Raw genomic sequence first — 24,346 nt, 5'->3', positions numbered from 1 at the left:
ATATTCCTACTAAAATAAGTCATAGGGCGACCCTCTTCTCCGGAGCTTAGGGAATAGAGCTGGGGGCGGTGCACGGTCACTCAGGACTGTGGATTGTCTCAACGGCCACTTCCCGCGCACCGGGGGCTCGGCTACCTGAAACCCAGTGGTTTCTAACCACTGGCTTAACCTTCCTCTCTGCACAAAACCTCTTGCCAGCTCGGGTTTGACTTCCACAGTCTTCTCGCTGGAAACATGTCTAAGAAGCAGCAGAGCAGCTCAAAGGCAGGAAGATGGGAGGTAGGGGTCCACTGAAAACTCGGGGAGTCTGCCCTGAAGAGACTGAAGGCTCCTGAACAGCCCTGAGCATTGACCCTGCAGAGAGGGTCCCCGCAGGGTCCCCAGGCTGGCTGTAGACCCACCCCCCGGGCAGCAGCGGCGGCAGAATGGTTACTACAAGAGGAATGGACCCACGGTGACCTTTGTTGAAAGCATAGAAAGGGATCAGACCCACCTGTGTCTTTACATTGAGCTCTAACTCGGTAGCAGGTTTAGAACACGGTGCTGGGCATAGAATGGGGGAGATTAGGTCAAACTATCCAACTATCCATTAACGAAGGAACCCTCAAGATATCTGGCCCCAAAAGCTTATTTGGGGTTTTTCACAGATGTTACACACACAGACACACACACATACAAATGGTGTCATAGTCACCAGTTCTTAGAAAAGTTCAAAGGAACTGCCACCTAGTGCCAATGTATACTATTACTCTGATAAATCACCTGTCTGGCCTTTCAGAATCCAGGATTTCAGTCCATTGGCATCTGTTGTAGACTACTAATGAATATTCAATAGACTATTAATGAATATTCATATGTGCTGAGTGGGCACTGAGCAAATATAACTTTTTTATACCTACCAAGGTCCTAAATCACTCTAGATTATATAGTTATTAGTTTGAACCATATGAAATTGCCTTTTGTTTGTTTGTTTGTTAAAAACCATCAGAGATCAACAGTTTCATTTGGTTCATCCTAAATCATTTCTAGGTTTTCTACCTAATGGATCTTATTCTAGTTCCAAAAGTTACAGTAAAAATGTCACACAGACAATGTGCACAGGAAGGGACAAGTCCTTCCTTCTGTCCTCCCCTCTCTTCCTTTAGTCCCTCAGCAAACATGAAGTGCCTCGTTGCTACAACAGTCCATAGCTTCAGAGCTGAGGTGCAGCCCAGGAGGCTGGTTAATTCATAACCAAGCAGGGAGACCCACGGGGACCGAGCCACAGCTGGGCCCAGCCAGGGCTCTACGGAGGGTACAGGTGAGAAGCTCACGGGTGCGAGGAAGGGAGGGAGGCTCAGAAGAGGCCAAGGAGAGTGCGACATTAGCAACCCAATGTTTACCTTGCTGATAAAAAGTAGGAACCGGAAACTTAACAATTGTTATCGAGAAGAATAAAATAATATACGTAGGTTTATAATGGATTACATACTATAGTATACCATGCTTGATAAATGAAGGTTTTTTTTTAATAATTATAATTTACATAAAATCATTCAGGATTCAGAATAATAGAAGTCCCTAGTATTATCAATTGCTTTATGTGGACTTTATGTATTCTGTGATAGAACATAACTGTAAGGGCATGTTGGATCTTGCATAGCTCATGATTGATTCTCTTATTTCTGACTCTCAGTGTGAGCACTGAAAAAAAGATCTGTTGCAAAAGACAGTGATTAGACCTGTTCATCCTTTTTGTGAGCTACCAAATCCAATGAGAACTGTAAAAGTTGTGTTTGGAAACTTTAACTCACTCTTTAAGATGGTTGGACTTCATCAGCTTCCTAGGTACAAAGTGAAATATTAACTTTCTGGAAACTTCAAAGTTATTCTGTGTAAGGAGAAACAAAACCAACTGGGATATTTATAAATGATCATCATAAAACCCAGCCAGACACTTCATTGTTGAGAAATGAATAATGCCAAGTCTACAACCTGTTCCAGAGGCAACGAGAACAAATAACCTATGAGGTGGACCCGACAGTCTCATTTCTGTTAGTGTTGATGGAAATTCTTCAGAAAACCAAGCTCTCTCTCTTTCCCACAGCTGATCTGGGGAAACCTCCCACGAATTCTTCTAGATAAGCTGTTAATTCATGAAGGCTGCAGATGAGATGTTGACCTTTTTTTCTTCATGCTCTGCAGCTTTCCAATTTATATCATCTGTTTTACGGATAACCTGGGAGGTCTTATGTTGGCTCTTTGGCTAGACTGAACCCTGCCGATGGGGCGATGTTTCTTTCCATTCTGTTAAGAACGGTTTCCTGGCAGTACCATGAGTGATACAAATCTGGTTTATCAGAGTTCACAGGGCTCTTTAACATACTTCCTTCCTCATAATTAAGTAAAAAGAATTATTAAGAGTCTGCAAACACTTCTTCAGAGCCAGGGTCAAGAGGCGGAGGGATATGCACTAGGAATGGTTTTGGGGTGCTTCCCCCTTTCTACCTGGTGATCCAGGTCCTGCATTCTTACCCATTTTAGTGAACTCTGGGAGCCCCATTTTCTAATTTCACATCACCGTGTTAGAGAAGGATATTAATTAACATTAATATGAACCCGAACTGGAATGCCTGAGCTGTCTCAATCCCGGGGACAGGTAGGGTGAGCAGGGAGCACAGGATAAGTGGGGTGGAGAGCTGCTGATGGCGGTGGGCTGAGTTCAAGTTGTTCTGACTATAAAAACAGCAAGTATCTAACACAAACATTTCCATTGCCCATGTCAGAAGCCAAACAGAAATTAACTGGCTAATATCACTGAAACATCGGGCAGAGAGGAACGGGCCCCGAGGCAGCTTCCTGAGAGAGGCTCAGACAAAGTCCTTGTGACTCAGTTTCTCTTCCTTGCCAGGCTGCACTTTCTTCGCTCTCTGTGGGAGCAAGAAGGTTTCGGCCACCCAGACCCTACTTCCTGTTGAGTCCAGCCCAATAGATAAAGGGCACTTGACTCACAGTGAAAGTCTATTGGTTTCATCAGCTCTGACTTGACCGCATGTCCATACTGAAACCAACCACAGTGGTTAGGAAAACGTGGCCCACTGGCTTAGCCTTGAACCACAGATCCACCTCCGGGGTCAGGGGACACGTTCAGCTCCACCAGCTGCACATGCACTGAGAGAGGGAGGGGAGGTGGCTCTGATGCCATTTCTAAGAAGAGGGTACATAGGTTCTAGGGCCCCAAATGACAGCTACTTACTGTGAGGAGACCAATGAGCCCTGATTAGATGGAAACAAAGATGGCGGAAAGAGACTAGAGAAGTCAGAAAAGGGGTGACACCCTGTGCCAGGCCAAAGAAAGAAAAAAAATGGGACTTCCTAAAATTATGCCTTATCCCACAGTGTTCATTGTCACCATGTCACCTTGAGCTTTGGGCCTCAGTGTCTTATGTGCACAAGGAAGAGAGTAAGACCAGGTCAGTGGTTCCTTATGGAGAGTGTTCATCGAAATCACCGGAAGCTGTTTCAACATGACATAGGCTCCAGGGTCACTTCTGCTGGTCACTCCCCAGCCAGGGCCACCGGGAAGAGCTCTGAGGTCATTGTCAGGGCAAACACTGCAGTCTCTGCGGGTGGACTGCAGTCCTGGGTGACAGAATCATTCACCGCCCACAGGCAAAGGTGGCAAACAGTGGCGTAATAGCTTCTCCCAAGCACATCCCTGAAGACATACAAATATCAACCTCTCTTAAAGGTGTGCTTTTCATCCGTCAAGTGTCCACCTAAACACCACCAGTTCTCAAGGTGTGGTCCACCCATGATCGGGGGACTGCAAGAGTCTATCAGAGAGGTCTTGATGTCAAAGCTGTTTTTATTAATTATCTCTTCCATCGACTGACTGACATTGCAACTTGCCCTTAAGAAACTTCCATTTGTTAAGTTTTGTTCTGTGGTAAAATAATAATAATAACAATTACCTAAAAAGGCCACAAAAAAGCATGCCTCCTTTTTCCAGTGGCATACCTGTGTGACGGCAGAACCTTTTCCTACACTGCAAACCAAACAACCTATTAGCACAGAGAGAATACAGAAGCAGATGTGAGAACCCAGCTGTTGTCTAGTAAGCCAGACACTAAAGAGATTTACAAAAATGTAAAACAATGCCGCAATTCTCGGGATGTTTTTTCATTTTGGCAAATGGACTTTTTCTTTTCTTTCTTTCTTTCTTTTTTTTTTTTTTTTACAAAATTCATTATTTACACAAATGTGTAATAAATTTATTACTGTTATGTTTAAAAGAATAAGTATTTAACCTCTCCCCCCCCCAATTTTACTTTCTAATACAGTAAACATCAACAGCTGTAATCCACATAAGTAAAAGTTATTTGGGCTTTTAGGTAATCTTAAAGAGTATGAAAGGGCCAAAAGGTCTGAGTACCTCCGGACCAGAATTGCAGTGAATCAGATCACTGGGACCATATTTACGTCCAAAAAGCCAGGCTGGCAGAGCTGCCCACCTACTTATGCAAAGAATAAGTACGAACTACAAAAGAGACACCCCCCAGCCATTGCACAGCCTTATCTGCGCTATAAAACCCGAGGAAGCGGGGACGATTCAATGGATTCATTGCTGGAAATTTGTTCTTGCTCATTACTCCCACATCTGTGGTCCTCTGAGCCGGTCGGCAGCCTGTAACTCACATCTCTGCCACTAGGTGGCACTGCTTGCATAGGAAAGACCAGCAAGGGCTGCATCTCTAAAATAAGCTGTTGTCTGGAGAGATTTTGGAGGGAAATGAACAAGGGCGGTTTGGCCTATCTTCCTCAGACACACACGGAATGTATTGAGATAACTTTCCTTTGTGTTTCTGTAAAGCTCTAACCTTGAGATCACTGATAGTGGGGGATTAGTAAACAGAGAAGCTTGCTGATAAAAGATAAATGCAGCACACAGCATGACCTCAGTCATTTTTAATTATTGTTCTGTAGCAGGGGTTCTCAGCATCAGGTGCATAGCAGAATCCCCTTGAGCATTTAAAATCCAGATGCCCAGGCCTTACCCCAAGGCATTAAGCCAGATTTTTGGCGGGGGTAGAGGGGAGAGGTTGTAGTCTAGACATCTGTATTTTTGAAAACTCCCCAGTACATTACAGTGGGCAGCCAAGGGTAAGAATCTTAACCCTATAAATGTCAGTAAGAACCACCAGCTGGCCCTGGAGGAAGAGACAATCATATTTCCTTGTTCCTTTATTAAATATTCTAAACCCTACCAGGGTTAACTCCCCCCCCCCCCCCCCCATCATTTAAATTTTAGCCGATAGTCTGGGAAAAGCATCCAGGAAAAACAAGCAAAGCAAACCTCTGAACCAATCTCGGGCAACCAGACTGCCCGAGTTTACCATCTTAACAGTGTTTGCACAAAGGACTCACATGTCGGCAGAGGCAGGGAAGGAATGCCAGGCACTGAATTAGAACGCGAGAGAGTCTCAGAAATAGAAGAGGCATCAGAGGAGGTGGAACGGGTGTTCTTAAAAGAAAACGCTCCTCCGAAGTATCCAGTGGGGGGCTTTGATTCAATAAGTCAGGAGCGGCAAACATGGGTATTTTTTTTTTAAAAGCTCCCAAGGTGATTCCACCCTGCAGCCCGTTTGAGAACCCCTGACCTAACCAAATCGACTAATTTTCAGGCTGCACGATATATCCCACAGCGCCAGGGGATTCTGATGCTAAGAGCAGGCTCGGGAAAGCCTGGTTTCCTGGGCAAATGTAATCTAAGTTCCAATCCGTTCTTACGGCATTAGATCCCATTCCATTTTATGAGGCGGCGCGCACAGGAAGACGGATGGTCGGCGTCATCACTGTGCCTGTCACCTCCGCTAGCGAAGTTATGCTCATCTTCATTTATCCTGGACTGCCGAGAAAAGGCTGGTTATGTCAGTTACATAGTATTTCCGAGGGACCTCCCGAGGAGCAGGTCGGCCGGCAGGTTTTCCAGCCCCTGAACCAGGGGCGGGTGTTTCTCAGCTCCTCGGTGCTTTCTGCATGAACCATTCAGGCTGGCTCTTTGGCAAATGAATGCAGCCACCTGTGCTTGGTGGAGGGCCATGGGCCGCACCATGTCTGAATCGACCATCCTTAACGAAGTCACAGAGCCACTGCCCCGCCCCCCAGGACCAGGATCCCTCCTCCGCGCGCCCTCGCGGAGCCACGCAGGAGAGGAGCTAGTCACCATCACCTCACCCCGTGCGATGACGGCTTCTGAGCCCGGTGAGTCGGAGCTTTGTGTTGGAACATGCGGAGCAGCAGAATTTCCAGGGACAGGTTTTGACTTTGTCACTCCCGCCTTGGTTATTCTCTGCCCTGCTGCCCCCCCACCCCTAATTCACTCTCCATCCTGCTTGCACCGGTGGTGGGGACCCAGGCTCCTAGGGACTGCACCCCCTCCCTTGTCCTCTGGCTTCGGGTGGGGCTTGTCGCAGGGGAGGTACAGGCGGGAGGTCAAAGGGAGGAAGGAGAGAGGAGTCAGGGTGTTTCTCCCTGCCCCCTCCCTTGGTGGCCGCGTGCCTGGAGCCTGGCCTGACTGTGGGGCCCCTCTCCTGTGAGACCTCCTCTTTTAGGGGGGCCCCCATGCCAGCTCTCATCAGACTTGTAACCACAGCACTTTCCCCAGGTCCCTTCAGCACGGGGAGGTAACTGCCTTTGCGGCTGCCCGCCCCTGGGAAGGTCCCTTGTTAATCAAATTCTCTTACAACGCCAGGGACCGTGTCTCCCACGTGCTGCCGGGACCCCTCTTAGACTAACTGCCGTCTGAATACATCTTTCACTTTCCAGTGGTTCACACAAGAGTCCTGTAGACAGAACTGGTGCTCCTCAAAGATCTGGGCTTCAAGAGAACTTCTAAGCTGCAGTCTACATGAAAGCAGTATTTTTTTCTGTCCGAGCCGCCATGAGCTCTAGATGTCTTGGAAGCGCCGCAGACTACCAAGCGGGGTGCCTCGGCTTCCTGTTGTGTAAAACAAAGGGGCGCACGGGCTGGTCTCCAACCCCCCCTCTCCTCCGGGCCCTGGCTCCTCACGATGCCACAGTGACCAGGTTCAGCCCAGGGGAGGGCGCGCCCACACCCAGAGAAGGCAGCGGGAGCTATGGGCACACTGTTGTCGTGGCGTATTGGAGAGACTCCGTACCTCAGAGTGACCGCGACGCCGTTGCTCTGTTTCCAGTGACCCACCTGCTGTTCATCTGACAGGGCATTCGGAGCCAGCAGGAGCCGCTCATGGGCTCGGCTGCAGAGTCAGGAAGTAAATCAAGGAGTGACCAGGCCTCCAGCTGGTCAAGTCCCAGGGGATGAGAGGGAGAGCCAGACCACGGGTTCTCAAACGTGGGCCTGCATCGGAACCGCCTGGAGGCTGGTCCACACCCAGAGTTCCTGACCCAGGAGTGCTGGGCAGCGCCCGGGACGGTCCGTGTCTCATCAGTCTCCTGGGTGATGCTGAGGCCACTGGTCCCTGAGGGCCACGCTGGGAGAACCACTGACCCGATCAACCACCCAGGAGACCGTATGTTAAATCGTGAAGCTTATGTGTGAAGAGCCCCGGGGTAGTTGCCAGATGGCAGCAACTCCTTTCGGTGGGCGAGGGAGGGCGAGCGCCAGCGGGCTCCGTTGAAGAGGTTGTGCTGGACTCCGCAGGGCGGACAGGCCCCGCAGGTCACGGGAGGGGAGGCGTTTCAGACAGCAGGTGCTGAGGGAGGGGGGCGAGGGGCATAGGATGTCTGTGGACCACAGGCCAGAGAGGGAGGCCAGCAGCGGAACACAGGCTGGGAAGGGTGGGCGGGGCTGTCCTGGGCGTTTCTGTCACTTCTTGAGTGCCCCTGGCGACCTGCTGGTCCACCTCTTACCCCAGCGTGGCTGTAGTGCCTGCCTCGATTCAGTACAGTGTACTCTACAATAATTCAGGCTTCCCCAAACTACGGCCCACGGGCCACATGCGGCCCCCCACCACACTTCCAGAAGGGGCACCTCTTTCATTGGTGGTCAGTGAGAGGAGCACTGTATGTGGCGGCCCTCCAATGGTCTGAGGGACAGTGAACTGGTCCCCTGTGTAAAAAGTTTGGGGACCCCTGCTAGAGTCTACAAGACAGGTCACTTACGATGGCTAGTTATAGCAGTGTATTTCCAAAAACACAGACCATGTAAGTATCGAGTGATTTTTAGCACATGTTGACCTAGGAGGGTCAGAAGCAAGGGCGTTTGCTTAAAGCAAGAAGGATGATAAGAACCAAACGAGGCCCAGCAGCTGCACAGGTTTAAGACGCTCTGAACTTGGAGTTAGGAAGCCTGAGTTTCATTCCTTATCCTGCCTCTGTGTCTTTTTTCAATAAACTGGGGATAATGAGTCCTGCCCTATGTACCTGGCAGAGTTGTTCTGAGGCTACAATGGGAAATTATTTCACGTTTGGAGAAACCTGTTTATCCCCGCAAATCTCTGAGCCGGTGTTAATCCTGCTATTCTTACATGGCTTTCCAGGAGTCCCCAAACTACGGCCCGTGGGCCACATGCAGCCCCCTGAGGCCATTTATCTGGCTCCCCGCCGCCCTTCTGGAAAGGGCACCTCTTTCATTGGTGGTCAGTGTACTAGAGTACTGTACATGGCGGCCCTTCAACGGTCTGAGGAGCAATGAACTGGCCCCATGTAAAAAGTTTGGGGACCCCTGTGCCGTTTTTGGAGGTCAGTAGATAATCCCATCGATGGAATCAATTCTGAAATAAATTTCATAAAAGAAATGACACTGGATAATGACCATTCCAATTAAAGGCGCCTCGTGATGGCCCTTGCATACCACCATGTTTTTAAAATCAATTCTATAAAGAACCGGAAAGAGAAGAGAGCACCGTGAGCTAACGACCACAACTTTTGCTTTCCCTGCACCGTCCGCATCTCTCCGCCTCATCTACAGTTATTAAAATCAAGTTCACTGCTAACCAGCTTGACAGGAGATAAATCTGGACACCACTGAAATCCAATGGGGCAGGTAATAACTTTTTGTGCCAATTAATGCCGCTCATATTCCTGGATTTACAGGTAGCCTGGTCTCTCTGGATTCATTTGGAAACGATCAGTAAAATAAATGGGTGAACCAAGTTTCGGAACTCCGGGAAATGAAATCCTTGGGCTGTCCGGATTTGAGTAATCTTAGAAAACCCACCCGTGTCGCTCGCGAAGGCCTTCAGGACGCGCCGTTAGCGGAGTAGACAGGGGGCCCCAGGCAGTTCTCACTCAACCCATTCAAGTTTCTGCCATCTCTTTTCTAGTCACTGCCTCCATGGCAACAGTCCACTGACCTGCCCTTCAGGGAAAGAGAATTCCTGGCAACACAGAGACTTTTTAATAATCCTACTTGTCAATACAGGTCAGAGAGAAATGGAGGTATTTGTACCAGCTTACTTAACAAACCTACTAATAAAATGAGTGGCCCCCCAGCAAGTGAGCGGACCCGGTGTTCGGAGTGTCCCCAAGCCACACATTGTATCTATCTTTAGTGTCCAAGAAAATCCGCACCGTCAACATCTGTCCAACAAACCCTTCACTGAGTTTGGCCTTCTTCCTTCACCCCATTCCTTCTTTTTCAATCAATTAAAATCGTCCCCTCTGTCTGCCAACCTTTCTTCCCCTTTTCCTGGTGGCTCATTCAAAGTGATTAGCAATCTGATTATTAATTTCTTCCAAAATTTAAACTTAATCAACATGCAATACGATCTCTAGTCAAGGGTGTATTTTTTCCCCCCCCCCACGGGTTTCTTTATAGAAATATCACCTAGAGATAGAGGCGTCTGTTAACCTCACTTCCCATTTGGGGAAGAACAGGGCACTAGACATCAAAGTCCAATACCCAGGCTCTGAACTCATCCCAAGGACACACTCCCCACCACGGCTTTTCCTGGAAACATTCTCGTGTAGCCTGCCGTGGTAACAGATTGCTTTTTGGATGACATTACTCTCTGATTCAGAAATATCAACACCGCTTCAGAGATTTATTTTACAATTCATCTCCCGATTTGTCACGCCTGGGAAGGTCAGTGTCCCACGTTCTGTTCTAAATTACTTGGGGACAGATTTTGCAAACAGACTAAGAAATGGCTCTCGCCTGAACCGGAACGAACTCTGGAAGTTGGGACTGAGGTCCTGTCTCTCTTTTGTTAAAAGGTAAACAATCAGAAGCCCCACCATTTCCCCAATCAATTATTTGTAAAAGAATAAACAGGTGCTTCAGAGTTATAAAAAAGGAAATGGCAAATGATTTTTTTTTTTCATGGGCCAGCTGCTCGACTGATGTGATTCTGGGGAAGGTTCTCCCAGGCTCTCAAACTCAATTAGAAAATCAATTAAAACCGTCCCCCAGTCTGCCAACAGGACGGTGCTGCCCATGCCCCCCACCAGTGCTCCCTGGGGCCTCCCCATTGCCACAGCCAAAGCCCCATCAGTCCATCCGAGGTTACCTTGCTTTCCGCTAGCACTGGACAACGGGGGAGGAGGGGGCACCGTTCCGGTTTAATTGAGGATTAGTGACCACCAGAAGGAGTGGAACTCAGGGCTCGGCCCCCTTACTTCTGTCTGCCCCAGTCCCAGCTCTCCTTAGAAGCTGCGCTCAGCACAGACTCGGTGGGGGCCGATTGGTGGGGCCGGCTGTCACTTTCGTTCAGGAGGAAACAGAGAGGACCAGGCAAAGCAGATGGTTTCTGAAGGGGGCACATCCAAGAAGGCTGCTAGCAAACTGTGCTGGTGTCTTTCAAACACCCAGCAACTTACTGGAGAGGAAAATTGGATCTTCCTCGCCACATCCCGCCACGACCCATCCGGCTTGATCGGTCACCCGGGGAGGAGCTTTTAATCCTCACCGAGGCAGAATCGCTCTTTCTTTGGGGCAAAGACAGCCTGTCCTTCTAATCCTCGGGAGACAGCCATCATCACTGAGAAGGCTCCCATCTCTGTCGGTAAAATCTGTTATCAAGGCAAGACCACCTTCAAGAGACGGCCGGCCTGCAGCACGTGCATGGTCATCGTTCCCAAGAGAATCCCACGCATTTGGCCAGCTGGGTGTCACGCAAGACGGAGTCGGTAACATCTCTAATGGCAATTAAAAACAAGTGACTATTTTCATCCTACAACGTTAATGGAGGTTTTTTTTTTTATCCCCCCTTTCAAATTTCCAAATGAACTGAACGGATAATTATTTGTGGGGGTGCTGGATCTGACTGTGCGAATTTGGGCAAGTCACTGAACACTGCTGAGCCCCAGTTTCCTCATCTGTAAAATGAGGGGGTTGAGGCAGAAGATTTCCCAGGGACCTTTGGGCGCTAACATTCCGGAGTTCTTAGCGTGTGGTTGGGTTTCTTACAGTATTCTGGCAAATCACATATATAATTAATCACCTGGATTTTCAGCACGGATTAAAAACAGGGAGGCATTCCCGTCACACGCGTGTCTTACCTTTTCAACGGTGGTGTGCTCTTCACTAGTGACGCTCGTTTTTCTCGACTCGTTTTTCGACCTGCTCAGCCTCCTGGAGACCTTCTCTCTGAGCAGAGTGGCGTAGCCAATGTGCTCGTAGATGGGGTTGGTCGTCATTTTGGAAATGTACTCTGAGGCTTTTGTTTCGATGTACAGTGTTATCAAGCCATCTGTGACCAGATCGTGAATCGATTCGAACCTCTTCTCGCCCACAAAGTGTTTCCCATCGTAGAAGAGCCTGTAGTTCAAGGTCTGGTTCCCAAACCTGCCACAAGAGAAGGGGGAGACATCACAACAGTGTGAGGAATAAGACCAGTGACTGACAATTGCAGCCAACATTTTGTTTTTCTTTGAGCATTTACTGTCCGCCAGGCACCGGGCTAAGCCCTGGATATTTCCCCGCATTTGGTTATCACAGAGACCGTTTGAGACAGATACCAGCATTATCCCCGTCTTACACCGAGACTTGAAGAGATGGGGTAACTGCTTGAGGCTACACCCCCAGAAAGAGGCTGTGGTGGGATTTAACACCAGCCCATCACGTGGCCTCATTTAATCCTAGAAATAAGTAAGGCCGTTGGGTCCTTATCATTCTCATTTGTAAAAGTCAGAGAGTAGCCACTGATTTATATATATGTCTTACTTTTAAAGTTCCTTAATAGGAACTGGCCATGCCCCATGGTCCCACCCCTGTCCTGGGCAGTTACCTCTGCAAGGGGGCTATCATCACTGGCCCTGATGTTCCCTCCTTGTTACAGCTTTGACCTTCATGGTATAGCACCCCATGCCTCCCATCCCACTTAGTCCAGCCGAAGGGAATGAGGGGACCTGGGCAAAGCCCCCTGCTTGAGACACACTGCCAGCATCCCGGTGATCTAGCTGGTAGCATCTTCTCCCGTTAATGCTGGCTGTTCCCTCCTGGCCTGAGTCCTATATCTTAGAGCTCCTGCTGCTTGGGCAGCTTGGAAATAGGCAAATACTCTGCATACCTAGAGTGCTGATAGCTTTTGAAGCACTTCCTCATAATGACATCATGTAAGACACGCAACCAGCCTTCCCCAGTTGCAATTCGGAAGCTATCTTCCCGTAGACACCATATCGAGATGGTGCATTGAACACGACTTTGTTAGCCGGGGAAGTGTTTCCATGGATACCATTCCCTCTATGGAGAAAGGTCTTCCCAACTCCAAAGAGTTCACGAAATGAATTTTTTTTGAAAGACGATTCGATTCTGAAATTGGATACCTTCCCCAAACTGTAGAGGACCGTTGTGAGTGTCAAATGACATGAAATACCCGACCAAGGTTAGGAAGGCACAGTAAATACGACGCCTTTCGAGTGCTGTGATTTGGATACTCGCGACTTTGTGGTAAAAGGCTCATGAGAACTCAGCTCGGACGGTTCACTCGCACGGAGCGCCATGACTACCATGGGGAGTCTTTTGGGTCAGTGTGATCCCTGAGAGGGCGCCCCGGACCAACTGCACGTCCGTTCAGGCGCACAGTGTGAGGCGCAGACTTTTGACAAGCAGAGGCCTCCCTCTCCCTCAGCTGGTTCAATGCTTCAGGGAGAAGCGGCTACAGGAGCACCAGCTCTCCAGATAGTTCCCCAGTCACTGTGTGTGTACAGAGCCTCAGTGTCCACCATACTGGTAACACCTGTTGCCCAGGAAATGTATAAGCCTTTCACACACGGCTGGTGCTCTGTAAATAAGTAGGGGATGGAATGTGAAGTAATTGTGTAATAGGTTCAGATTTTTCTACTCGGAATGATAACAAAAAAATGTCCTGAAATGGATAAAGGAGATGGTTGCACAACATTGAGAAGATACCTGATACCACTAATTGTACATTTTAAAATGGTTAAAATGGTACGTTGTCTGCTATGTCTATTTTACAGCAATTTGAAAATAAGAAAAAAAAATAAGCGAGGTCCCTTGTAAGGCAAGCACGCCACGGGGCAAAAGTCAAGGTCACCTGAGCGCTAACGTGTAGCATCCTGGCTGGCGCTGGCTCTCTCGAAGAATGTAGGCGCCCTCCACGCCTCCGAGAAGCTCGTCAGCCTGCTCGCGGGAGATGATCCCGTGGAACCTGGGGACAGAGACCAGGCTGTTCTGAACAGACCACGTACAAAGCACGGACCACAAAGAGACGGCAGGGCAAACCCGGAATCACAGCCCCCTACTTGGCCACAACGGGGAGTTGTTACTGTGCATCGTAAAGATGCACTTGGAACAGCCTCTCCGAATGCATCCAAACAGATACTAAGCTTTCAAGAAGCCAAATAAAATGAAGAGGACACAGTCTATCTTTGCTCGCAAGCTGAAAATTAAAATGGAAACAAAACGCTAGGCTACAGCTTTTATTTATTTTTTAACCATAGGGAATAACAAAAGAGCAATCACCAGTTTAGATCTCTGCTGCAACACAGAACTATGTATTATCCTGATTGCCAACGAACACTTACTGATTATGAGCCTGCTTACTTTAGGTGCGGGGTGTTGTTAATTTTCGAGGCTCATTCTCTGGAAAGAATAGCCAGCAATAATCAACATTCTTCTATTTCTTTAAATTTAGGGAGCAATAGCTTAGGGATATGTTTGAAAAAAATGTTCCTTCCTGGAAGGGGGAAAGGGAGGGAAGTTGGCTAGAAAGAAAGTTTCGTTTTTCTTCGCCCCTGCTCAGAAATGCAAAGATGAAGTCAGAGGACAATGCATTGAGATCTTGGAGTAGTCAGTGCTCCTCAGTGTCATGATATAAGAGCAAAACTCCTACTCAAGAGGAGACCAGTGTCCCCAGTTCTACGGGCGATTTGGGAGGATTGGTGCAGAGCCAGGTTCAGTGGGTCCAGGTGGCCCCTGCAGAACAAGTGTGGGATTGTATGTGTGCTGTGTATCTCTCATGATCCCAGCTTTGTGAAAGAAAGCGCGTCCAGGGACCGGAAGGAGAGAGGTGAAGAGCGGAGGTTCATACGTCTCTCTCAGGGTGGATGGTAGCTGTTTTGCATCGTCTAAATTCCTATAGTTCCTAATTTTCCCAAATCAGAAGGTATTAATTCATTAATTTTTTAAGAACAAAAATAAGATCTCTTTGAACATATGTACCCTGATTTATTGATGTCACCCCATTAAAATTAATAAAAATTTATAAAAAAATTAATATCTGTGCAACAGTGGGAAAATTCAAAATTCAAAAGTTAAAGACACAAACGAAAGAAAAATGTAAATAATATAGATGAAAAATTCTCTTTCCCTAAAAGTACCATTGTCAACAGTTTGTTTTTTTTTTAATGTGTGTTTGTGATTCCTTCTAGGGAAAAAAAAATACATGTTTGGTCAGTAAAGTATCCATTGCTTTTTGAATGGAACAGGAAACCTTTCATTCTAAAGAAAAAAAAAAAAAAAAAAAAAAAGGAAGCCCAGAATCTGAAGTTTTGAAGTGAATTTCCCTCTATGCATACATGTTCCTTTTCCTTGGTTAAGAAAGAGTTTCCTGGGCGCCCTCCCACTATAGAGTTCCTATGGTCTGGGGGTTGCAGGATGAGAATGGGATGGTTATTCAACAAAAACGTTTATGCAAAACAAACACACAGAAGTGTTCACGTATGTATTACAGTGTTCCATTTGAAAAGTGTATGTAGGTTTTCATTTTCTCTTGCTTTATTAATTGTGTTTTCTGTGAGCAAAATCAAGATCAGTCTATGGAAGAAAAAAAAAAGCAATCATACTACAGACAACTAAGTAGGCTAGACAGTAGGGACGTTAGGGACGTGGGGATGGATGAGAGCTGAGGCCAGCGTTCTGCAGGCATTCCAGAGGTGCCGGGTTGAATCCCCCGGGTCAGGAAGGAAGGTTCAGAATGGCAGCCGTGGCAATTAGGAAGCGGCTGGGGGCTGGGACCAATGAGAGGGCCATTAATCACCAAGGTGAAGCTCTGATGGGTAAGGGAATTGAAGAAGGTTTAGGATTGGTCCACAGAGCGTGGGAGGTGCACTTCAAAGAGGCTTTGCCTCCTAACAGCCTCCAGGTTGAGCACGTGGGAAGAGAAGTGATTGGACAGCTGCCCCCACTCAAATGGTCCTGCCTGCCCCCCCCCCCCCCCACAAGCCGTTCTCTAGGGCCTAGGCCACAGACTTAAAGACTGAATAATAATGCGTGTTTGCTTTGCAGTAGGTTTCCGAGAAAGTAAAGCAAAACAAGACTTAAAAATTAAAAGGAAAATGGGAGGCAATAATAATGATGTCATTAGGTAATTTAGCTAATGCAGCCGAGTCAAGAGAGACGATCACTTTGGTTTTATGAGACTGTGAGGACAAAGTGGGGGGTGGAGAGGGACTTTCCTAAATATTGCATTTACTGAGGTCCGTGAAAGGAAGTTCAGCTATGGTTTACTGATCTTTGGCACCCTAACTGCTGATATAAATTGAGATAGAAAGTGAAGTAAAATACAAAGTCTCAGCTATGGAAAACGCTGCCTCATGCTTCAAGTACCAGCCAGGCTGTGGGTGGCTGTTCTTGTGGAGAGCAGCAGGAGATATACTCCTTCCCACAGTAATAGAAGCTGAGCACCTGAGGGTTATAAAGAAAATGCAACAACACAAAGGGACCTGATTGCATTTATCATTAGTGTCAAACTCTTGCACAATGAAGATTTGATGAAGATCTTACATTAGAAAAATTTTAATATTTATGTCTATATGACATGTGAAGTGACTAATTATTACATTGTTAAAACACAGAATAGCATTTATACGTACTCTCTTCCATAATATTTTGGTCTGTTTTCCACCTATATTAAAAAGAAGAAAAATATTAATAATGTGTTTCAATTCAAATCAGATAGATAAAAATGCTAGTCAAATCAACAGAGCTAGAATCCTGGTGCTAATTTTACTACAGTGTTACTTCCCCAAGCCAGAGATCCAGGAAGCTAGAGTTAACCAATACATTCCACTGTCTGTGGTAGAATGCTCTAGAAAAATCATATTTCTCTAATCACTAGGTTCTTTCCTCACCCAAACCCAACCACCTAATAAAACATTTTCAAAAGAAACATGGTGATGCTTATTTTAATATTAGTGAATTTATAAACATATTACAAGGTTTCATCCAGAAGGATAGAATGAATATTTTTTTTATCATGAATAAGATGTAAGCATTTATTTCAGTCTTCATCCATTCATTTCATTATGTATTTACAATAGAAATAAGGCATGCACCTGGATTAAAAAAAAATTGGTCTCGTTCAAGATAAGATCAATATTCTAACATTCTTTTTTTTTTTTTCCAACAAACTGCTAATGACCTACAATTTATTTGACACCAGAGGTACAAGACACAGAGGACAAGATTTATGACTCGCCTAAACATCATAAGCATTCCAGAAGAGAGTTTCCAATCACAACTTCTGCCTCGGGGTGATCGCATTGAATTTTTATCACATACAGAATAGTCTGCTTTCACGAGAACTTTGTTTTCTGATGTTCATGGTGTTGTATTCAGGGAAAAATGAACATGAATTTTCATGTTGAGCTTTTGTTCTGGTCTGACTCCAGGGACACTGGAAGCACAGTGGAGCCACATGAAGTTCTAAGTTTTCATTGATGGTTATGACAGCAAGTGGACGCCTCTTTCCTAAGAGTAGAATAGGAGCCTGCCGAGGTTTTATTTATAGTCATTTCTATCTACAGTTGGCTGGGGGGTTTCCGTGCAGGGCTTACAGGTGGGCAAAGAGGTGATATTGCAAGGTACTGGGCAGTTACCTGGCCGACCTCCACCCCCCAGAGGGTACAGGGGTCTGAGTGGGCAGTAGGGAGGTATGGGCAGGGGGAAAGTCTCAGCGAGGGGAGCCAGGAAATCTGAGGCCCGCATTCACAAGCCTGCTTGGATGAGCTTGGCCGGCATAAAACTAATCATCTTGACACTTCTAAATATGTGCTCACTCATCTGTGCGTTTTACACTTAAAAAGCACTGAACCAAGAAAGGGGCTCTCATAACTCCCAATCTTCAAGGTTTGAAGCCCGCTTGATATCATTTACAAAGGAAGATCTTAAAAAAAATGTCATTAATAGAAGCAATAAGTGCGTAAAAGGCACCTTGTTATCTGATGTGTACCATTACTCTACATGCTGGGAAGCTTTTTAATATGAGTTGAACATTTTGTCATTTATATCGTTCTATTGGCTTTCAAATTTCTTTCTTCCTTTTTTTAAAATTTTATTTCTTGATTTTACAGAACGAGGAGAGAGAGAGAGAGAGAGAGAGGTAGAAGAGGGGGAGAAGTATCAACTTATAGTTGCTTCACTTTAGTTGTTCATTGATTGCATATCGTATGTGCCTTGACCAGGCAAGTCCAGGGCTTCGAACCGATGACCTCAGCGTTCCAGGTCAATGCTTTATCGACTGCACCAACACAGGCCCTGCAGGCTCCTTCTTACTTTTATGATACTATAGACAAGTGACTGCAACGCCACCATGGCGCAGAAGAAATTAGCCTAGAAAAGCCGGTGGAAACAGACAGTGTATAGTGGGTAAGACAGTGAGGGGTAAGTTATTTTACAGCGGGCCCCTAAACAATGCTGTTATTTTACAGAGGGCCCCTAAATAATCAATGTGAGGTCACAGAGCTAGTAACTGGCTTCAGAGCCGGCACCTACACCCTTAACACCTGCTCTACCTGCTTCTTCAGAGAAGATACCAACCATCGTCGATGACGTCATTGGTGATGGCACATTGCCACACTTTGCTGAACTATTGGATTGTCTGAAATGTCCTTGGTTTTTCTTGGCCAGAATGGATCACCTTCAAATCTCTTTGTCGTGAACTGAATTCCATCCATGAGTTAACAAATGAGAACTCGGGATAAATTTGCCTTCTCTCAAGTGTTTCTCTGTGATTTAGAGGTATAGGCATTCCGATTTATGCTACCTGGTTTATTTTCCAATTTAGTCTTCTAATTTTCAGGAAGAATTCTCAGCAGTTTGCAAAGCTTGAAAGAAAACCAGTAGGGTGACAGCTGTGTAGTGAGAGGCAGGAAACATAATCCCTAAATGAGTTTGCTTTATAGTCAGATTATCATTGCCTAGATAAACACAAGTTCTTTTGTATTCAACACAAAGACATTTAAAGAATATTGTGAGTCCTCTGTAAACAAGGTTTCCAATTATTGAAAAAACAAAGCTTTTATAATCTCCTAGCAGCTGGTATATGTTAAGTTTTGACTTACTAGAAATAATTTAAAAACCTGATTTAACGCCCTCCTACGCAGGGCAGCACGGCAGCGGCGTTTTCTGAGCTGCAGGTCAAACGTGAAGGACAGGCTTTTGATAGGGAGATTTGTATTGGTGATATCGGGGCGATTTCACCCAGGAAAAAATTAATATGGCTAATTCCCTTCTAATTAGAAATCAAAGTTCTCTCTTGAAAAGTAGAGAAAGAAAATGCAGGTACTGAAATGTTCAGTTTTGCAGTCAAAGTGCATCATGTAGAATGAAAATCGAACAAATCTTAAAATCTTCTGTTTCTTTTCATCTAGAATCTAAGGCCTTATTTTTCCTCAGGGCATTAGTTTAAGGCTTCCAGAATGTTCATGAGGCACTAATGAGGTAAATTCCTTCTTCTCTTGATTATTAAAAAAAAAAAAACACACCCAAAAATCTATTGGCCCGTCTTTCTACAATAAATCTCCTGACAAGGTGACCCATGGCTTTGAGAAGCTCTGTGAATGCACGCGCGTTGGGCACTGTGGGGTGGGCACCTGCTGTAGACACTCGGCTGGCTCACAGCTCACCCTACCAGGCTGGGCGTGCTCAGGACCCACGCACTTCTATTTACTGGTGTGTTTGCTGCCTTCTTTCCCTGCGCCTTCCCAGATTTTCCCCAGGAAACAGAATTTTTAAAGTCAGTGATGATTTATTAGGACAAATAAAATAAGACTTTTCTTAGCCCCATGGTTCTCAGCTGGGAGGGGAGGGGTTTTGCCCCCCAGGGGACATTAGGCGATGCCTAGACTGTCAGGACCAGGGAGGGTGCTCCTGGCGTGTAGTGGGTAGAGTTCAGGAGTGTCGGTGGGTAAACATCCTACAGTGCACAGGACAGCTCATCCCTTCCTTCCCCCCCAAAACCCAAGAAATTATACCACCCAAGATGTCTACAGTGCTGAAGTTGAGAAACCTTGCTCTAGACCAGGGGTCTCAAACTCGCGGCCCGCAGACTAATCCACGAAGTTCAAAATATTTTGGATAAAATTAAGTAAGCCTAGGGGCCTACTTGTATTTGCCGAACGGCTGTGATCTTACTCTGCGGCCCACATGCTGAGTTGAGTTTGAGATCCCTGCTCTAGACTAAAAGAACTTTGGAGTCCTGAGTATTCCCAAGGAAGACTGTTAAAAAAAATTTTTTTTTTAGACCAAAATGCAACAAGCAACGAATATTTAAAATACATTATGTAAAATGGAGTAAAAGGAAGGTAAGAGAAAATATTTTTGGTAATCCCAATAATGTATAACAGTAGCTTTTAAGAAAAGACAGAAATACCTCCAACTACTTAGTTAAATATAAAACTGAACAGACTCACAGTTTTACTATGTTTAATCTAAATTATAAAAAAAACCAACACTAAAGGAAAACAGTTACGTTATTGCCAGGTGAGGAAATACCACTTTTAGATTGGGTGGTCTGGGAAGGTTCCACTAAATGGTGTAGGCCAGTGGTCTCCAACCTTTTTTGGGCCACGGACTGGTTTAATGTCAGAAAATATTTTCACGGACTGGCCTTTAGGGTGGGACGGATAAATGTATCACGTGACCGAGACAAGCATCAAGAGTAAGTCTTAGACGGATGTAACAGAGGGAATCTGGTCATTTTTAAAAAATAAAACATCGTTCAGACTTAAATATTTATATAAATAAAATGGAAATAACGTTAAGTTATTTATTGTTTCTCTGCGGACCGGTGCCAAATGGCCCATAGACCGGTACCGGTCTGCGGCCCAGGGGCTGGGGACCACTGGTGTAGGCTTGACCACATGGCAATGGGGAGCCAGTGAACAATTCTGAGCAGGGAGTAACATAAGATTTGCATTTTCTGACCTCAGGGTGAAAGATACATTGGAGGGTGATAAAAATACCAATAGGGAGACCTAGGAATAAACGATTTCAATGGTCCAGGTGAATTGATAGCCAGTGAATATGGAAAGATGCGGGAGCAGTTAAGAAATTATATACATAAAGTGGAAAAGAGTGGCAGGTTGCAGGTGGGGCTGGGTGAGAGGGAGGAACCTGGAGTGACAGTTTGTCGCTGGAGCTCTGGGTGGAGGATGCCTTCGGTGGCACCATCCACAGGGAGGAGGAGTGGAAGAGTTTGGCTTATAGTCAGTGTCTCGGCTAATCAGGGTCCCACACATCCTCTAACAAGGTGTGAACGTGTGAACATGTGAATTAACAGAAGCCACTGGGATGCTCTAGCCCTTGAATTTGCAGGAGACGCTATTAAGAGAAACTTAGAGTTGACCCACATGCGTGGCGGAGCCTAACAGCGACAACAGTAACAATCGCCAATCGTTATTAAAAACTTAGTATGGGCCACACATTGTTCTAAGCACTTCCTTTACATATATTAACCCAATCAATCCTTGTGACTACCCAATAAGTACGATCGATTGTACCAGTTTCCAAAGGATCAACGAGGTATAGAGCAGCAGAGCATACAAGCAGGCTCTATAATCTTAAAGCTCGGGCCCCTAACCATCACACTCTACTGCTCAGAGGCGCGTCCATCCCACCTCCCGGGTCCCCAGAGATGGCTCACGTACCCTTCCCAAAGCCCCTGATTTCTCAGCTTTTCTTTCCACCCAGGAAATTTCTTCATAGCCTTCCAACCAACTGCTGTCTTTTTTTCTCTCTTCTAAATTAGCCAGATATGGTTTATGTTGTTCACAACAGAACCCTAAGGGATACTGCCATTACGCCCCACTCTCCAGGGCTGCAGCCAGGGTGGCTCTAAGGGTTAGCATGCTCCATAGAGGACTCTGCCATACACCTAAGACTGGGAACCATGACTTCGGGCAGTAGTTCCAGAACACGGAGCGAATGAACACATTCCTAGGAGTGTGGGACACCTTCCTGGGGTCTGTGCATGGCTTCTGATTCGCTCTCACAGTAGACTTCTAGAAACACCCAAAAGCCTAGCCATAGGCAGCACTCTCCTCTCCTGCTGGCCCAGATCACGGGGACCCGGGTTTCATCGCCACATCTTCCCTGGCCCTGATTCCTTGGCTCCATGTGCTGGCTCCCAGCATCCACCTCAGGCCCTCCTTGTTTGGATAACACAATTATGTGTACTATCTGGCTCTGCCCTGACACTTCGTTGCCTAGCATTCTGTAATCATCCTCTGGCAGCCTGAAGCCATAGCTCCTGGTGCAATGGCTCTTTCCTCTCATCAAGCCAAATCCCACGGGGGCCATTATTGGCCAGGGTGTCTGGCTGGCTTCCCACCAAGAAAGGAGAATCAAATGGGGTCAGTCTACCTGTCCATCCTCTTGCTACCTTCTACAGACAAGCACCTTATTTAAAAAGAAATCATAGAACAGAATCAAAACCCAGAATTTAATTACAGAGAGAAATTGTATCTTTTTTTTTGTTTGTTTTGTTTTTTTTTGTTTTTTTGTTTTTGTTTTTTTTTTTCATTTTTCTGAAGCTGGAAACAGGGAGAGACAGTCAGACAGACTCCCGCATGCGCCCGACCGGGATCCACCCGGCACGCCCACCAGGGGGCGACGCTCTGCCCACCAGGGGGCGATGCTCTGCCCATCCTGGGCGTCGCCATGTTGCAACCAGAGCCACTCTAGCGCCTGGGGCAGAGGCCACAGAGCCATCCCCAGCGCCCGGGCCATCTTTTGCTCCAATGGAGCCTTGGCTGCGGGAGGGGAAGAGAGAGACAGAGAGGAAGGCGCGGCGGAGGGGTGGAGAAGCAAATGGGCGCTTCTCCTATGTGCCCTGGCCGGGAATCGAACCCGGGTCCTCCGCACGCTAGGCCGACGCTCTACCGCTGAGCCAACCGGCCAGGGCCGAGAAATTGTATCTTAACGTCTAACTTAGATTCTTCTTGTTCAAAATACACTTTGGCTTTTCCTTGGGTCTTCAGTGCACATGAGAACCTGCGAAGATTCTCTGTAGAATAAGGTTTCCACTATTAAAAGCCATCTCTGAGGCACCTGGTTCCTCACATTATATAATCCTTGTTCTTCTTGCCTTTTCTAATAGAGCCCGCATTCCCATCCTTAATTCATCTTCCTCATTCTCCTTGGAACTCTCTTTAAATTCTTCACATACCTCTCAGGCTCAAAGAGCCTGAAGTACCCAATAGAATCGAATCAAATCAAGGGAAAACTAATGCTGCTGTTAAGTTTCCAGGGGAAAAAAAAAGATTGGATGAGGACACTCATTTAATTCCTCACTCTTGCTAGTGCATTCCTTCCTTTAAAGCTTAATGGTATTTGGGTTAAGTGATACTCGACGCTGCCGAAAAGGTAAACAGCGTCTATCAGTCTCATTCTTCTCCCCAGTTTTTTTCCTTCCTCTTTCTAGGTAAGTAAGAGTATTCAAATGTAAGTGTTCGATGTCAGCACTCAAATGTCTGTGTTCAAACTGATGTATAAAAGTACACCCACCTAAAGACAAATAAAGGAAAACAGAACTGGGAGGATGGTAGAAGTGAAAGATTGCCTAGCCCTAGAGAAATAATGAAAGATTGCCTAGCCCTAGAGAAATGGTCTCAGCCGTTTTTGCACTGTAGTCTCCTACAGACCTTTTTTTAAGTAGTTTTTCCCCCTAACCATCTCTCTCCAATACTATAGACTATATGTCTGTTATATATGCATATCTGTGCTTTATACATTAAACGAATACAGTTTTTTTTTTGCCTGTCCTTCAAGAAGCAATTCCCGTGTCTGGGTGTGTGTGTGTGTGTGTGTGTGAGAGAGAGAGAGAGAGAGAGAGAGAGAGAGATTCCGTTCCCAGTGAGACTTCAATGTCTGGAGAGATCTTCATGGCTTTCAGAATGCTTTACATTTATTCTTCCACCAGGAAGATGGACTATATATCTTTGCTTCCTTCTTACCGATGAGAAGGCTGCAATTCAGAGTAGTAAGTTCACTCGCTCACAGCCCTACGCGGGGCTAGCCGCAGACTTAGGGTTGAAGCCCCGTTTCTGATGCCATAAGATCCAGAATCCTGTTCTCTGTTCTTTAGAAGCGTGACCTGATCTAGCAATTCTGTAACAGACACTTCCCCCAAAGCAATTCCCCACATGGTGTAATAAACAAGAGCGAAAGAATCTTATTAATGTTTGTCTTTGAGCTCAAATTCTTTTCCTGAAAAATTATTGTAGTCCTTGCTAAAAATTCTTGAGCTAGCCTGAAGGTGCTTCCAGCCGCAGGGATACTGAGACACCCTCTGGCCGTTCGGGGCTGTGCACCCAAGGGATGATGTTTGTTCCCTGGACCAGAGCATATCCTGCCATTGCTCTTCTTGTATCATCTTTGCTTTTGCTTCTTGACATTTTGTTATGAAAATTTTTATACCGCAGAAAGAATGAAACATTTACAGTGAACACCCATATCTACACCTGCTAGATTCTGTAACATTTACTATACTTGCTTTATGGAATATCGATTTATTCATCCCTCTAGCCACTCATTAATCCAACTTTTTTTTTCAGACATAACGACTTTCCCCCCAAATGCTTCAGCATGCAAATCATTCATTTGAATTCAGCAGCATATAGACTTTTACTAGGAGAGCAACAACCAGCTTTGTTTTGGAAATGAAAGAAAGTGACTTTAGTTTACATGTTTAGATGGTAT

General features: G+C 46.1%; 1 protein-coding gene across 2 annotated transcripts in view; it reads right to left on the bottom strand.

Annotated features, from left to right (window-relative positions):
* Positions 1-24,346, bottom strand: part of CHN2 (chimerin 2) — a 235,154-nt gene that overhangs the window by 62,556 nt on the left and 148,252 nt on the right. For both annotated transcript variants that reach the window (XM_066238512.1, XM_066238511.1), the window contains 3 exons: positions 16,240-16,271; positions 13,461-13,574; positions 11,464-11,749 (listed from right to left, as the gene is read on the bottom strand). In XM_066238512.1, coding sequence (XP_066094609.1) covers positions 11,464-11,749; positions 13,461-13,574; positions 16,240-16,271 — 432 coding nt within the window. The remainder of the gene's footprint in view (positions 1-11,463; positions 11,750-13,460; positions 13,575-16,239; positions 16,272-24,346) is intronic.

The sequence above is a fragment of the Saccopteryx bilineata genome, chromosome 7 (assembly GCF_036850765.1).
Source record: "Saccopteryx bilineata isolate mSacBil1 chromosome 7, mSacBil1_pri_phased_curated, whole genome shotgun sequence".
NCBI classification, from domain to species: Eukaryota; Metazoa; Chordata; class Mammalia; order Chiroptera; family Emballonuridae; genus Saccopteryx; species Saccopteryx bilineata.
Note: the sequence above shows the minus strand (reverse complement) of the source record. Positions and strands in the feature narration are given on the sequence as shown.